This window comes from Lineus longissimus, chromosome 14 (assembly GCF_910592395.1).
Source record: "Lineus longissimus chromosome 14, tnLinLong1.2, whole genome shotgun sequence".
In the NCBI taxonomy this organism is placed as follows: Eukaryota; Metazoa; Nemertea; class Pilidiophora; order Heteronemertea; family Lineidae; genus Lineus; species Lineus longissimus.
In genome coordinates this window covers 85,683-100,742 of record NC_088321.1, presented here as the reverse complement: position 1 = coordinate 100,742, position 15,060 = coordinate 85,683, and the positions used below count along the sequence as shown (strand labels likewise).

At 45.4% G+C, this 15,060-nt stretch overlaps 2 protein-coding genes across 2 annotated transcripts; one reads left to right on the top strand and one right to left on the bottom strand.

Moving 5' to 3' along the window:
- Positions 1 to 39: 39 nt before the first annotated feature.
- LOC135498566 (uncharacterized) lies at positions 40 to 5,131 on the bottom strand. Its single transcript, XM_064788862.1, has 6 exons — positions 4,928 to 5,131; positions 4,034 to 4,335; positions 3,738 to 3,794; positions 2,708 to 2,867; positions 1,980 to 2,149; positions 40 to 1,358 (listed from the first exon to the last, which is right to left on the bottom strand). Exons 1-6 carry the CDS (start codon positions 5,034 to 5,036, stop codon positions 252 to 254), a joined length of 1,905 nt encoding a protein of 634 aa, XP_064644932.1. The 5' UTR covers positions 5,037 to 5,131; the 3' UTR covers positions 40 to 251.
- A 1,631-nt stretch (positions 5,132 to 6,762) lies between these two features.
- LOC135499071 (uncharacterized) lies at positions 6,763 to 14,409 on the top strand. The gene is made up of 11 exons (XM_064789711.1): positions 6,763 to 6,828; positions 7,541 to 7,722; positions 8,007 to 8,212; positions 9,272 to 9,387; positions 9,505 to 9,617; positions 9,782 to 9,907; positions 10,094 to 11,119; positions 12,015 to 12,129; positions 12,267 to 12,510; positions 12,829 to 12,924; positions 13,211 to 14,409. The coding sequence occupies exons 1-11, from the start codon at positions 6,774 to 6,776 to the stop codon at positions 13,374 to 13,376; spliced, it is 2,445 nt and encodes an 814-aa protein (XP_064645781.1). The 5' UTR covers positions 6,763 to 6,773; the 3' UTR covers positions 13,377 to 14,409.
- Positions 14,410 to 15,060: the final 651 nt, after the last annotated feature.

The following is a 15,060-nucleotide window of genomic DNA, read 5'->3' as shown; positions in this document are numbered from 1 at the left end:
TAATAATAATGGATTTCACAACCTTACATATCGTTATGTTTCTGGTATATTGTCCTGGTCGACTTGGAACTTTTCAAATTTATCCAAACTCACTTTGACTTCAACCTACAGATATCATATTCTGACTATCAACAATTGAACCATTAGGCCTAATAGATTAGTGAAATTTCTTATAAAATACTGTAAAATCTAAAAATCTGAATAGAGGATATTCTGGATATGACTTGACCGTCATTATCGAATCCTAATCATCAAAGTTCAGTCTCTGGCATCAACGCCCGTGTCAACCTTGTCCTGGTCGCGTTACCCGGGTTACGGACCGTACCATGTCTGCTAGAATAACCTGGGAGATGCTCATTATCATACGGGGGTGACAGACTATATGGCGGAGGTGGCTCCTCTGGTAGTGCTAAGAATTCTGGGAGATAATGAAATGCGTGGTAGTCGTCACTGTAGCAGCTTCTGGCCCGCGGAGCCTGCAGATGACCGAGTCTCGCTGGGTGTTGCTGGGGCATCATGTCTGAAGCGAGACTTAATCGACTGCATTGCTCAAGATAATCCTGTAACTGTGGCGACACTGTCTGGGCTAACGGGTAACCTCGTCTCCGGGGAACTCGCGGCAGAGAATTCTCTAAATTTCTGCTACGAGTTATTGGGCGCGGTGGCAGACTGTTTATTGGTTGCCGTGGTAATGGCCGGCGTGGCAGATCATGGCAACGACATCTCCTGATTGGACGGTTTGGAATGGTTGCCGATGGACGGTCGCTATGGGCAACAGACGGCGTAGAATGACGTGGCTGTGAGTTTCTGATGTCCGCTAATGAATTCCGCCGATTCTGAAAACGATACAACTCCAAACCATTCAGTATCTGTTGATTAATTGCTCTGTTTGGTGATGACCTTTGACCTGTACCAACATGACCTTGACCCTGTGCAAGATCCTCCGCCGATGCACCGACAGGCAAATCATCAAAAGTTTCTGCTGCCTCGGCAGTTTCTTCCACCTCTCGAGCAGGCTGTAAGATACTTTCACGTTTCCTGATTCCAAGCAGACAGACGCGCGGCTCGCCGGGGAGAGAAATATAACGCGAGAACGGATCCTGCTGAATCGGTTGGTGTGGACGTTCCACATCAACGGGAATGTAAACTAATGGTTCCTCATTCCCTGTAGGTGGCAGCACCTCAATCCCTGTGGTCGCGTCATAACCGTGATTATCCAATCCACCAGCAGTATTTTCATAAAGTGAATCTGATTGGTTTAAATCAGTCATGTGACTTTGTCGAAGTTGAATATTGGCAAGATGTTGGACATCAACTGGCTGTAGGATGGAGAGAGATCGAGTTCGGACGGACGACGGCTGAAAAAGATTAAGAAGACCAATCTCATTTGCCAGACATCCTACCAGAGTCTTGAGGGCTAAAGTAGGGCACGCGGGTGACCTTCTTGTCCCTTGTATTCTGAGGGCTGAAGTAGGGCATGCGGGTGACCTTCTTGTACCTTGTATTCTGAGGGTGTGAAGTAGGGCACGCGGGTGACCTTCTTGTGTCTTGTATTCTGAGGGTGTGAAGTAGGGCACGCGGGTGACCTTCTTGTACCTTGTATTCTGAGGGTGTGAAGTAGGGCACGCGGGTGACCTTCTTGTCCCTTGTATTCTGAGGGTGTGAAGTAGGGCACGCGGGTGACCTTCTTGTACCTTGTATTCTGAGGGTGTGAAGTAGGGCACGCGGGTGACCTTCTTGTACCTTGTATTCTGAGGGTGTGAAGTAGGGCACGCGGGTGACCTTCTTGTGTCTTGTATTCTGAGGGTGTGAAGTAGGGCACGCGGGTGACCTTCTTGTACCTTGTATTCTGAGGGTGTGAAGTAGGGCACGCGGGTGACCTTCTTGTCCCTTGTATTCTGAGGGTGTGACAAGTTGTCCCGTTGATGAGACCGGTCACCATGTAGGGACCACATAGGGTGGGGTGGGGTTACACTTACTAATTTCCTCCTGGTATAAAACCTCAGCAGTAGGACGTGGAATGATGCAGAAATGAAGCAGATGAGACCAGTCACCATATAGAGGCCGCACTGTGTGTAATGGTAATCGAGGAGATCACTGTGAAGCAGGTGGCAGTTGGCAATGTCGTGGAACGTGTAGAGGGTCATGTCTGAAATGACAGAGAGATAATTGACAGGGTTAAACTCTGCACCAATGATACATCACTGATGCCTTTGGTTCGTCTCTTTGTTGTTTAGAATGAGACATGGAAGCCAGGATTCAATTCTTCTCCAGTGCCTACCAAGGTCTGTCTTAGAGTGGCTTAGAATGACTGTCACTCTCCTCGGGATATCAATGTGCTGTAACACAGATAGCGCTCACATAAGCTCGACTGAGATGGACTAAGAGGAGACTTGACCATGGTTCAAACCCACAACCATCTAACAGTGAGCCAGACACCACAGTATACCACTGCGCTTCATCTTGCCAGGCAGAAAACCTCATCCAGTACGTCCAATTGGGAAGTAACCTGGGATGTGACTAGTGTGGGACGGACAAATCTCAGTGGTTAATACCTGTGATGTCATCACCTGCAATACACGCAATGTCATCACCTGCAAGACACGTGACGTCATCACCTGCCATGCTGGAGGGACGGAGTTCTGCCGTCCAACATCAGGCTGACCGTGAAGACAATCTATATGGACTGGTGCTGCTTGGAAGTTACCTTTTATAGTGTCAGTATAACAGTGACACTGCCTGGCAATCTCATCGAAGGAACACAGCACCATCCGCTTGATGAGGGGAATATGCTGGATCAGCGAAAACACGGAGCAGGCAACACATATGATCGTGCTGGCCAGACAGAGGAATAGTGCCCCAATTACCTGAAACAGTGCATTTATACTAGAAAGCTGTTGTGTCTGTTTTTCAGTACTTGTGATAGCAATTATTTTAACAAGCTCATTTACAATCTTTGTCGTGGTGAATTGGACTGATGAATAGTCAGTTGTACAAGTATCCCAGTTGAACTTAATCTGTGCATTCATCACAGTCAGTGTTGGTTGGTTTCTTTTGTGGTAACTAAAAGCCATATACAGGCTGAAAAAGCCTCCACAAATGATCGGCCATCCGGCAATGTCAAGAAGAGTTCAAAACAAGAAATGTGCAAGAAAGAATTCAGTGGCAACATTTTTAATCGAGAGATGAAACAGAAAATGTGAAGAAGTTTTAAAAGAATGAGCATGTTTTGATTGTGTTCACTGTTTGTTTTATTATTATTTGTGAGGAAATCTGTGAATTGGGTGAGACAATCTAACTTACACTTCAAAGAACATTTAAACATGAAAAAGAACTTTTTGAATTTCATGGGATTATTTCAACATTTGAATGTGAACTTGACAAGAATTGAGAAGATGCTTCATAGAAAGTCTTCTTACCATCTGTGTGAGAGTAACGTTTAGAAAGAAATAGAATACACAAATTGAGTTACCATGTCAACAATTCCTTCAACTTTGCGGTAAAGATCAACAGTGTCAGATAGGCTATCAATTTGTAAGGTAATCAATCGTTAATTGTTTCTATTTATGTTTACAGCTTTCCTAAAAAAAATTTCCAAAAAAACGAAACAAAGCTTAGAAAACATGAATTTGGAAGCGACCCCCCATGGTTTAGGGGTATTCTCACTGAGGTCAGCCGAGCCCTTTACTAACTGTGACCCTAAAACTTGTCACAAAGCGCCACCTATGGGCACTTACCAGCAGATTTTCACGCTTCCAAAATAGGAGTCCCGCCAGAATGCCACTCATCATCAGCTGAAAGAATGAAATGGGAACAAGGAACAACTGGATTACAGAGTGGATGAGACAATGAGGTCAGTACGCGCTTTGAGACAGACAGGGTCGTCCAAGTGCTGAGCCAGAGCACTATATACTAGACACACGAGATCATCAGAGCCCCTGGGGACTGGCTAGGACAAAATCAACACCTTGGATAGACTCACGGCTGAGTGAGTGAAGCACTTTGTAACAGACCAATGTCAACCATCGCTTACCAGTATTGAGGGGATGTAGGAAGGTATCGTCTCAGTGAACTGGAGCGTCGCTGTCACTGCTCGGATACAGAAGTAGATGATACCCAGGACAAGTCCAAGGATAAAGATGACCACCCCCTGTAATAAATAGATCCATCTCCTCTGTAACACGTTCACTGTAGTCTTCTCACAGTTGGTGCAGCAAGTATTCGGTTGTTGGGGGGTGCGAGGTGGACGGCTTTGACCCCTTGTTTGGGTCGGTTGGCGATTGTAGACATTGTGTGACTGCGCAGAGAATGGAGCCATAGACGGGTGTACGGGGTCTGAAAATATGAAACAGAAAATCACATAAACTGGGGAGCAGTGATATTGTGCAATCACAATCACCCTTACCCTCACCTTAGAGTAGCCTACCTTAGAGACAGCGCTTCCAAAAGATGTAGAGCTCTTGTACTGTTCATACAGTGACACACAGTCCTACATTGATGTTGCTGCCTTCTATCCAAGTGCCAGCCCCATTAAACATTAAATAACAGCCTTCATGACTTTCAAAAGGATCAATATTTTGCTATAGTTGCTATCCATGCTAATGCTAGCATTGCACCAGTCCATATCTATATGAGTCACATTACATGGTCCAGACAGTTAACCCTTTCAGACCACGGAGTCCGGCCAAATCTATGCGAGTCACAGCTTTTACTGGGTCTACAGACAGTTAACCCTTTCCGACCATTTGTGTAAAAAAATTATTGATTTGAATATTTGCCATTGTATTTGACATTGTACCATTATAATAAGAGACTACTGCGAGCTTTTACCCCAGGCTGAACTCTCTGAACCATAACTGAACACTAGGATAACTATTTCTCCAGGGGCAGCTTAGCTTGCCTACTTCAACACCAGATGTTGACTTACATTTCCCAGTTGAAAAGTGCTCTTGTCTCTGCCTGTCCCTAATGTCACAAAACTCCTTCTTAGAAGATAGGAGCCAATTCTCACTCCAAGAGTGAAACCTGGCATCCATTTTCTCGACTGCTGAGCGACTCGAGCCATGAATATGTCTTGGTGACAGATGGTGCAAGTAACAGCTTGAGAATGCAGAAGTCTTGATCTTTGCCAAGGGCCTGAAAACACAAATCACAAGGCAATAAGCCGCTAAAGGGTGGGGGAGGAGAGCGATATACAGTACTGTACAGGCTCAAACTGTGTGTGGGGGCGAAGGGGGGCACATGTCCAGCAAAGCCACAAAACTAGAACCCACTAGTGTTTTTCACATTTGCTATGAGTAGAATATCAGGCATAGAACCATTCCACCGGAAGATTATTTCAAAATACCAGCTTTTGGAATGATTTCCAACTATTTTCCTTCAAACACTGAGAAAAGTGGGTGTGGTCATTCCACCACGTGGTCGTGTTGACAATCAATGCGCATGGTAACACGTGATCTTGTTGACATTGTGGGCAACAATGCGCATGGCAGGGTCTATTCTACAGACCAAAGACTTTACAGACCTCGTTTTTTGGCTCTCACTTTTTTATTAGTGGAGATTTTCATGAAATCTAAAGTGATATTAGACCAGAGACGGTTTCCGCATATGCTCAGAAAGAAATTTTTGAAAAAAAGTAATTTGAGTATCTTGATTATGAAGAAAATAAAAGTCTGTAATTCTCAGAACTGATCCGTTTGTTCCAAAGTGAAGATCGTACCAAGACAAAGTCCCAGCAGTGGATTATATAAATTAGGCCAATGACATGAGAAACGGTAGGCGGTGATAAAGCTTGGAACCAGTGATAAACCTTGGAATCAGTCCTAAAAATGAATAAAACATGAAAAAATGCCATTTGAACCTAAGGTGGTTACGAATCAATATTTGGAGCTTATTTTAACATGATCAGATCGGAATTTGACGGTAGTTTAGAACTCAGTCGCATATCCGATTCAATAATCTATATTTTAGAACAACCCAGTCATACCTCGCCTCCAGTGTACATTACTGATCTCCCAAATATAGGCATGCACGTCACGACACGCCCACCACACACCAATAATATGGACCAATCAGCGCTCCGCTTACTACGCCACCACACGGGGCCTATTTGAATTACGGAGCGGTGTGATCATACAGGGTGATACAGAGAAGATTGACCACATCATGCAGTACCGGCTGGCATTTATCCGTAGAACCGTATATGAAGGTTTATTACCGAAGGTTTTAGCCGGGTTTTGAGATGAAAAATGTGAATAAATTCCTTCGCTGTGAGCGATTTCGTGCATATTCATGTACACATCGAGGGATGTAGAGATATTTTCGTGATGTAACCAGTTCTAAGCGGACACATTTTTTAGTGACTCCCGTGTGCATGAGACCTAAAGATCTTGGTCTCATAAGGGAGGGTTTTTTTTTATTCATGCGCGGACCCCCTCACAGTAGTTCCTAAAATCATTGATTTCTCGGTCCTCACAGTATGTCAGTGTTGATTCAGCAGTTGTTTTGGCAAAAGACATGTTTTTTTGGAGTTTCTGAAACCTTGAGCGCTACTCAATAGGCGGCTAACAAGAAACTACGCATTTTACTGTTGTTGCCGACGTATGTGTACACTGAACTTGGGATGTGCGTGGGCCCCGTGTTGAAATGCCGTCCAGTGCCAGTTGGTGCGTCATCATCGCGTACATTTGGGAAAAACTCCCTAACGAGACCTTTGGTCCGCGGAATAGACCCTGCCAATGCGCATGCGTGTCACGGCCGCGGTCCGTTTCAAAATGGCGGACGAGCTAGAAAAGTTTCGTTCGATGCCTGTTTTTTGGACCAGTGATGGTATGTTGAATCTCAAAAGTATAATATATATGTTTGTTTTAAAGGTATTTTTATAATCTATACTTGGAGCAAGTTTCATGGAGTTTGATGGTTGTTTTCATCCCGAAAATCTACTTCAAACCTTGTCCGAAATGAACATTTTCACTGCACAAATAATAATGTACACGCTGCATGAGTGCATGCATGCATGCGCTGTCATGCACTACTAGACCTGACTTAGCTCAGCTGTAGGCTACATTGATGTATAGTCTATGCATGTGCGCGATGTGGTACATAGCGTGCACGTTGTTGTCACTTGTGTGGATGGTAGCCAATGCATTAATGGTAGATGTAGAAAAATACCAGTACGGCAGTAGGCCTACATACTTCATTACTTGGCTAACTTAACTTGCACTTGGATTGGAATGGATTCATTCAGCGATTCAGCGAGGTTATCAAATTCCTACGTTCCAGCCATAGGCCAACCACCAGTTGACCTGTCACATTAAGTCACAGTCTTTGGGCTTTCATTTCAGGGAGTACCCTAGAACCCCCTAGGCCCTACGATAGTTCATAATTTAGTTTTACCCGTGCAGTGCCAGTGGAGGTGAAAACCCCCTTTGTTTGGACCCTCCATATAATTCCTTCTGTCACGTTTGTTTTTTTGGTAGGCCTAGTACTTGTTCTGGTAGTGAGTGAAAGCAGATGTTAATATTCTAATATTTTGTTTCAGATGACAAGAGCGGTAACTTTGCAATCATCCCAGGTATCACACGTATGGCTGGCGTTGGAAACCTACGCCCAAAGGTCAAAGGTCATCGCACAAAGGAGGTGAAGGCAGGGATTCCTCGACACCAGCCACTGGTCGATGAGTTGATGCTGAAGGAGACTCTGAGAGACGATGAAGAAAATGAGGTATAAAGTGAAATCCATTTGTCAAGAGGACGATCATCATCATGATCAGGAACGATGGAATTTGGAACTCTGCACTGATTCCAAATGCCACATCTCTGTTGACACGGCATGTCACTCGCCATGTCTGCAAGTCTTCTTGGGTTGGAACACACTCTCTTCTCCGTAAAGGCAAGATGTAATATCAAAATTGAAGATGCAAGAGATAAAGTCGTTAACCATAGTCAGTGGTGATGTTCATGTCTGTGATCATGACAGAATGGTTAAATAAACTGTATTCTTTCCAGACCAACTCGGAAAAGGAAAACTCCGGCTCGAGTCAGCTGACCTACACCAAGGAATCGAAGTCATATCATCCTCGCCCCAAGCAACGTCTGATGAAAGACCTTGGAAACCAACCTCGGCCCAAGAACCACTCGCGCAAGGCATCACTCAGCGATCTCTGTGTGGAGGACAAGAAAAGGGTGGCAAATCTTATCACGGAATTGGCCAAGTAAGATCTCTGTGCTGCTCTATCACAGAGACTCCTGTCTGTGCTGCTCTATCACAGAGACTCCTGTCTGTGCTGCTCTATCACAGAGACTCCTGTCTTTGCTGCTCTATCACTGAGACTCCTGTCTGTGCTGCTCCATCACTGAGACTCCTGTCTGTGCTGCTCTATCACTGAGACTCCTGTCTGTGCTGCTCTATCACAGAGACTCCTGTCTGTGCTGCTCTATCACAGAGACTCCTGTCTGTGCTGCTCTATCACAGAGACTCCTGTCTGTGCTGCTCTATCACAGAGACTCCTATCTGTACTGCTCTATCACAGAGACTCCTGTCTGTGCTGCTCTATCACAGAGACTCTTGTCTGTGCTGCTCTATCACAGAGACTCCTGTCTTTGCTGCTCTATCACAGAGACTCCTGTCTGTGCTGCTCTATCACAGAGACTCCTGTCTGTGCTGCTCTATCACAGAGACTCCTGTCTGTGCTGCTCTATCACAGAGACTCTTGTCTGTGCTGCTCTATCACTGAGACTCCTGTCTGTGCTGCTCTATCACAGAGACTCTTGTCTGTGCTGCTCTATCACTGAGACTCCTGTCTGTGCTGCTCTATCACAGAGACTCTTGTCTTTGCTGCTCTATCACAGAGACTCCTGTCTGTGCTGCTCTATCACAGAGACTCCTATCTGTACTGCTCTATCACAGAGACTCTTGTCTGTGCTTTTCTTTCCTCAAAAAAGTCACCATTTTTGTTTTGACAGATTGATGTTATTCATGAAGTCTGACTGATAAGCTTGTTGTTTGAGCACAATTGGATGTGTCCAACGTGTGATCATTCTCATCATCAGAATCGGAATCATCATTCTTACTGAACACTTCTTAGGGTTTGTGATGAGCCAGACTTTATCCAAGTCAATGGAGGTCAATCATTTCACGGGAAAATGGCACATCTACTGCCCACTAAAAACATCCTGGGGAAAGAAGGTGTTGTGATTCAGTTTTAAAATGGGTCGTTCATGGTCATGGTTTGAAAATTATTTTCAGTAAAAATGCGCCGTTTCTGTTTCAGACTTGGTGAAGAGAAAGAGTCTGCGGTGGAGACATTGCGTGGGGAACGTAATCAGTTTGAAGAGAAGATTGGATCACTCGTCCAACAGAAGGAGAGCATACTCAAGGAACGAACAGGTAGGCCTTATGCTTAGGCAGGACTGTTTTATACCTTGGTTAGCGTTTTTTTTCATTGAGCAAGCCCGCCACACCCAAAATCGCCAAAAACCTAGAAAAAATTGTTTTCTTCTTCAGAGATCGAGGCCCAACTTGAGGAGTGTCAGCAGCTGTTGATAAAATATCAAGATCGCATTCAGAAACATCAGGAGCTGCTGATGGTGAGGGAGGAGGTAGCGCCTCCTAACAGGGTGAGTGGGAACTACAAGAATAGGTTATTGTCTGATCTAGGCTTGGATTGAAATGAAGTCCTTTGTGACCTGAGGTATACCACTTTATTTGGAATGGTTTGTCCTTTATGAGCGGTAAACAGACATACATGATACCAGACTGTAGTTTCTACCTTTCCTTCTAGGCATCAACCCCATTGAAAACACCACAGCTGCCTAAGCCAGTATCTCCACACCTACAGGATGGTGGCGTCACCAGTCCCAGGTCTGTCAGGAATGCCAGTATGTACACGCCCAAACAAACGAACGTGGTAAGTAATCAAGTCAGTTTAAACCATTTATGTGTTCAATCGCTGTCAAAATGAAAGAAATATCATCATCCCATGAGTGGTGTTACCGCTGTTCCACTGTATTGTGTCATAAACTTGGTAACTGATGTCTCAAACAGTTAACATAGACTGTTTTGGGGAATGATTCATTGTTAGTTTGCATTGCAGCCCGACATCGCGCCTCTCCGAGATCAAGTCCCTATGGTGCCCCCTTCAGGCCACTACATGATGTATCCACCATTCGTGCCGCTGTCCCATGCTTACCCGTACCCAGTCCAACCAGACCCACAGTACCCAGGGCCTTACCAGCGGAGGTACACTAATAAGATTGATGCCATGATTGCCCAAGAGCGATGTGAAGGGCCTACAGACCAGTTTATAGATGCTGGAGTCTCCAGACCAGAAAGGAACAACTACAGACCAGAAACAGATGAATACTGGCTGAAACCAGATCTGTACTATGAAGCAACTGGGAAGGCACCGCCCCGTGGTTACCATGGCGATGATTGGGAATCAGAGAAACATAGACCGCCAGGCCCGCTGCATAACCCACTGCTTTCCAGCACTCAGAGAAGTGGGGTAGACGTGTCACATGCAAGAAATGGTGGTAATTTTGCACCTCTTGTTCCTGAGTTTGGTGAGAGTTATGCTAGCATTCCAGTAGTGAGGAGCCACGCTCGCAGTGATCAAAGGGACTTTGCTGTGCAGAATGGGCATGGAGATTTCGATCGCAGGAAACACAGAGATGTGCTGAATGGTTATGATGCTTACAATGGACACAGGCATGTGGAGGTGGAGGAAGAGAATCACAGGCGTCAGGAGTATAACCAGAATGGTTTCAGGGATAATGGGTATGAAGGAAACTATGATGTTAATGGGAATTGCCACGGCCAGTTTGAAACAAACAAAGATGCACCAATCAGAGGCCAGCAGCTTAGTCACAGGGAGAGAGAGTGGGAGATGCATCACAGGCATCATGAGCAAGATCACAGGGAGGTGGAGTATGATTCCTCGCCCATTTCAACGAATTTCCACGATCACATCAACGGGGATTCGTTCGGGACGTATTATAAGAAACTGACGCCAGAAGAACGACGGAAACAGATGGTGGCTCAGAAAGAGGCTCTGCTACGAGAACAGCATCGTCTGCGTAAGATTCTACACGAGCATGAAGGCATGTTACGGGAGAAACAGGTGAGAGAAACCATGGTCAGATAGGAAGCATGAAGGCATGTTACGGGAGAAACAGGTGAGAGAAACCATGGTCAGATAGGAAGCATGAAGGCATGTTACGGGAGAAACAGGTGAGAGAAACCATGGTCAGATAGGAAGCATGAAGGCATGTTACGGGAGAAACAGGTGAGAGAAACCATGGTCAGATAGGAAGCATGAAGGCATGTTACGGGAGAAACAGGTGAGAGAAACCACGGTCAGATAGGAAGCATGAAGGCGTGTTACGGGAGAAACAGGTGAGAGAAACCATGGTCAGATAGGAAGCATGAAGGCATGTTACGGGAGAAACAGGTGAGAGAAACCATGGTCAGATAGGAAGCATGAAGGCATGTTACGGGAGAAACAGGTGAGAGAAACCATGGTCAGATAGGAAGCATGAAGGCATGTTACGGGAGAAACAGGTGAGAGAAACCACGGTCAGATAGGAAGCATGAAGGCATGTTACGGGAGAAACAGGTGAGAGAAACCACGGTCAGATAGGAAGCATGAAGGCATGTTACGGGAGAAACAGGTGAGAGAAACCACGGTCAGATAGGAAGCATGAAGGCATGTTACGGGAGAAACAGGTGAGAGAAACCATGGTCAGATAGGAAATAAGGCTTCTTATTTCAGGATCTGGGTTCAAGTTAAACCGTTGATTGATCAGAAATGGGGGGGTGATTCATTGGGACATCTTAATCCAGTGATCAAGCTTTCCCATTCCAGGATCTAGGCTCAAGTGTTTGTCGTCAACTGATCCAGTGATCCAATGATGGTAATTATCGAAACATAGTTGGATCGATACCATAGCTGGCGTATTGCCTGTGATCTTATGGCTCGTTACTGTACTTCATTTGCCTGTGTCTCTTGATTCCAGTTACAACTACATCGCCAGCAAGAAAAACAACGACGTCGAATGAAAACGTTTGAGAAAACTGGTGAATTCCCGTTGCCGACGGATACTGAAGAAAGCGGGCCAGATGCTGTGGAAGGTAGGTTCCTATTACTGATGAATGGTTGGTTGACCTCATAGCGTTGGTGCGTACTAATGCTCTGGCCCTTCTCTCGTTGACAGAACATGACCCTCGTTCAGTCAAATCATCTCAATAAAAAACACGCTTTGTTTCAGAAAAAGCACAGAAAGGGAGGATACCCATTCCAGTTGACCTTCCCCCTTCTCCTGTCCACAAGTCCTTCATTGAGGCTGGCACCTCACCACTGAGGTTTTCTGATGAGGCACCGCTGCCAGCTTCACCGCTGTTCATGGATGTAGCGACGGAGATGACGCAGCCTGATCAGGTGGCGCCATCTTTGAGGTCTCCACCACCAAATGCGTATATAGACGATGGATGCAGGCGACTCTCTTCTCCTGGGTAAGTCAAACACCAGGGGAACATTATAAAGCTGTTTTCAAACAATGGCCTAGTGGCCCAACAAATCCACTCGGGACACATTTCTAAGGATGTCAGTTTTTCTACCAGAGAATCATCACTTGAGGTGCACTGTTGAACTGGTAGGATGACATGATCCATACCATTACCATTGCTGTGACGTAATTTGCTGGGTTGGTTCGCTGGTCCAATCTGTCATCATTGATGTCAGCTGTCGTTGTTGTCGTTAACCATGTCTTCACATGACATCTTATAGCCATACGATTCTCTTATTTCTTCTTTCTATCTTTTGTATTTTAGTTTGGACTTTGATGCTGGTCGTCAAGGTAACCTCCCGCTTGTCTACAATCGCCAGCGCACAACACCAAGGAGCACATCTCTAACACCGCCATTGAGGTGAGTACTTGGATATCAAAGAGAGTGATCAGTTCACTCATATGACATGGCATGTTCAGCCCTATTTGGAACTTCGCCAAGGTGCAAGGTCACTAGGGGTTACCCTTTCACCCCTCGAGACATTGATGCACTCTTTGTATCAATACTGAAGTTGACCAGTCTTCACTGGGCCATGTATTAAAGAGATGTTGAAAGTGGATCGGAGAGACTGTAGAGTAGGCCTACCCCTGATTCTTTCTACTTTCAACAGACTCAATTTACACATCATTGTCTCCTCTACTTGCAGTGAGAGGGCGCTATCTGTTGTTGAGATCGTCGACAGCTTGGAGCACAGTGAACCATTGTTTAGTCCTCGCCACGTGTTGGATAGGGGGAGCCACCGGTCGGAGTCTGATGAAGAGGTTGAGGAAGAGGAAAGTAAACTCCTTGAGGATGTTTTCTTTTTGAAATGAGTCAGGATTGTGAAAGAGTGAACAAATCTGTTTGAACCAATAATCTTATCCATTCTCCCTGCGTGCAGGATTGACTGAAGTGTTTTGACTTATCTCCCTGTGTGCAGGAGTCTGTAGTCTTTATGTGAGAAGTTTTAATGGGATCAATTGAAAGAGATAATGTCTTTAGGATACCTAACAAACCGTCGGGGATAACGTCAGTTTTAGGCTTTTGATCAACCACGCCCAGGAGAACAGAATGAACATTTTGCCTTTGGAAAATCGCCTTTCTCTGACAGTCCTCAGCAACTGAGATTACTTGGATTGTTATCTGATGGAGAATATCTTTCATTGTAATTGCAATTGTATTTCATATTCACTGCCTGTTGTGCATTTCTTCCTACCAAGTAGGATGTTAGGGACGTAATTCATTCAAAGCAGTTGACTTTGTTAACTGTATTTTATCAATACTGGAAACCCTACACAGTGCCGTCTGGTGATTGACTGCTATGGAAACCCTACACAGTGCCGTCTGGTGATTGACTGCCACAATGTGTTCCTTGCCAAAATCTTTGTATTTTCCAACAAGAGAGAATAGTTTCAACGTTGGCTGCGTGCAGCTGTTTAAGGCCGGCCATGAGAGGTTGAGCCAGGTATGCAGTTAACTGTTAGTATTACTGCAGTGGCTTCCACCATGGAATGTTTGATGTCTAGAAAAGGTCGGCCTCAATTGAAAGGCTGAGTCTGTTACTAAGTTAAGGTTATGGTGTAAAATACTTTTAAGTGGATTCAACGAATGTACTGGGCCTTTGTGGATATATGTTGATTGGTTTTAAAGTTTCGAGTACTGTGCTACAAAAGTTGAAATGAAGAATTCAGATGCAAGAGCCACTTCCAGTATTTTCGAGAGAACACAACTTGTTTGGTGTTTCTTTTATGCCTTGTGTTTTAAAAAGCCGATTTTCAATGTGATTTTGTGGGTGTTTGGTATTTTTTATCAAAAAACACCCGAGAAGCAGATTGTGCTTTGTGAAATATTGATAAACATGTTCGTGAACCCTTTTGAAATTTTGTAATAAAACTTTTGTAGAACCTATGTTGTTTCGTTCCTATGTTGGAATTTAGGACAGTGTCACCGTGATGTGTTGAGGGGCGAGACCTCCTCTTTCTGATGAGGGGCGAGACCTCCTCTTTCTGATGAGGGGCGAGACCTCCTCTTTCTGATGAGGGGCGAGACCTCCTCTTTCTGATGAGGGGCGAGACCTCCTCTTTCTGATGAGGGGCAAGACCTCCTCTTTCTGATGAGGGGCGAGACCTCCTCTTTCTGATGAGGGGCGAGACCTCCTCTTTCTGATGAGGGGCGAGACCTCCTCTTTCTGATGAGGGGCGAGACCTCCTCTTTCTGATGAGGGGCGAGACCTCCTCTTTCTGATGAGGGGCAAGACCTCCTCTTTCTGATGAGGGGCGAGACCTCCTCTTTCTGATGAGGGGCGAGACCTCCTCTTTCTGATGAGGGGCGAGACCTCCTCTTTCTGATGAGGGGCGAGACCTCCTCTTTCTGATGAGGGGCAAGACCTCTTTCTGATGAGGGGCGAGACCTCCTCTTTCTGATGAGGGGCGAGACCTCCTCTTTCTGATGAGGGGCGAGCCCTCCTCTTTCTGATGAGGGGCGAGACCTCCTCTTTCTGATGAGGGGCGAGACCTC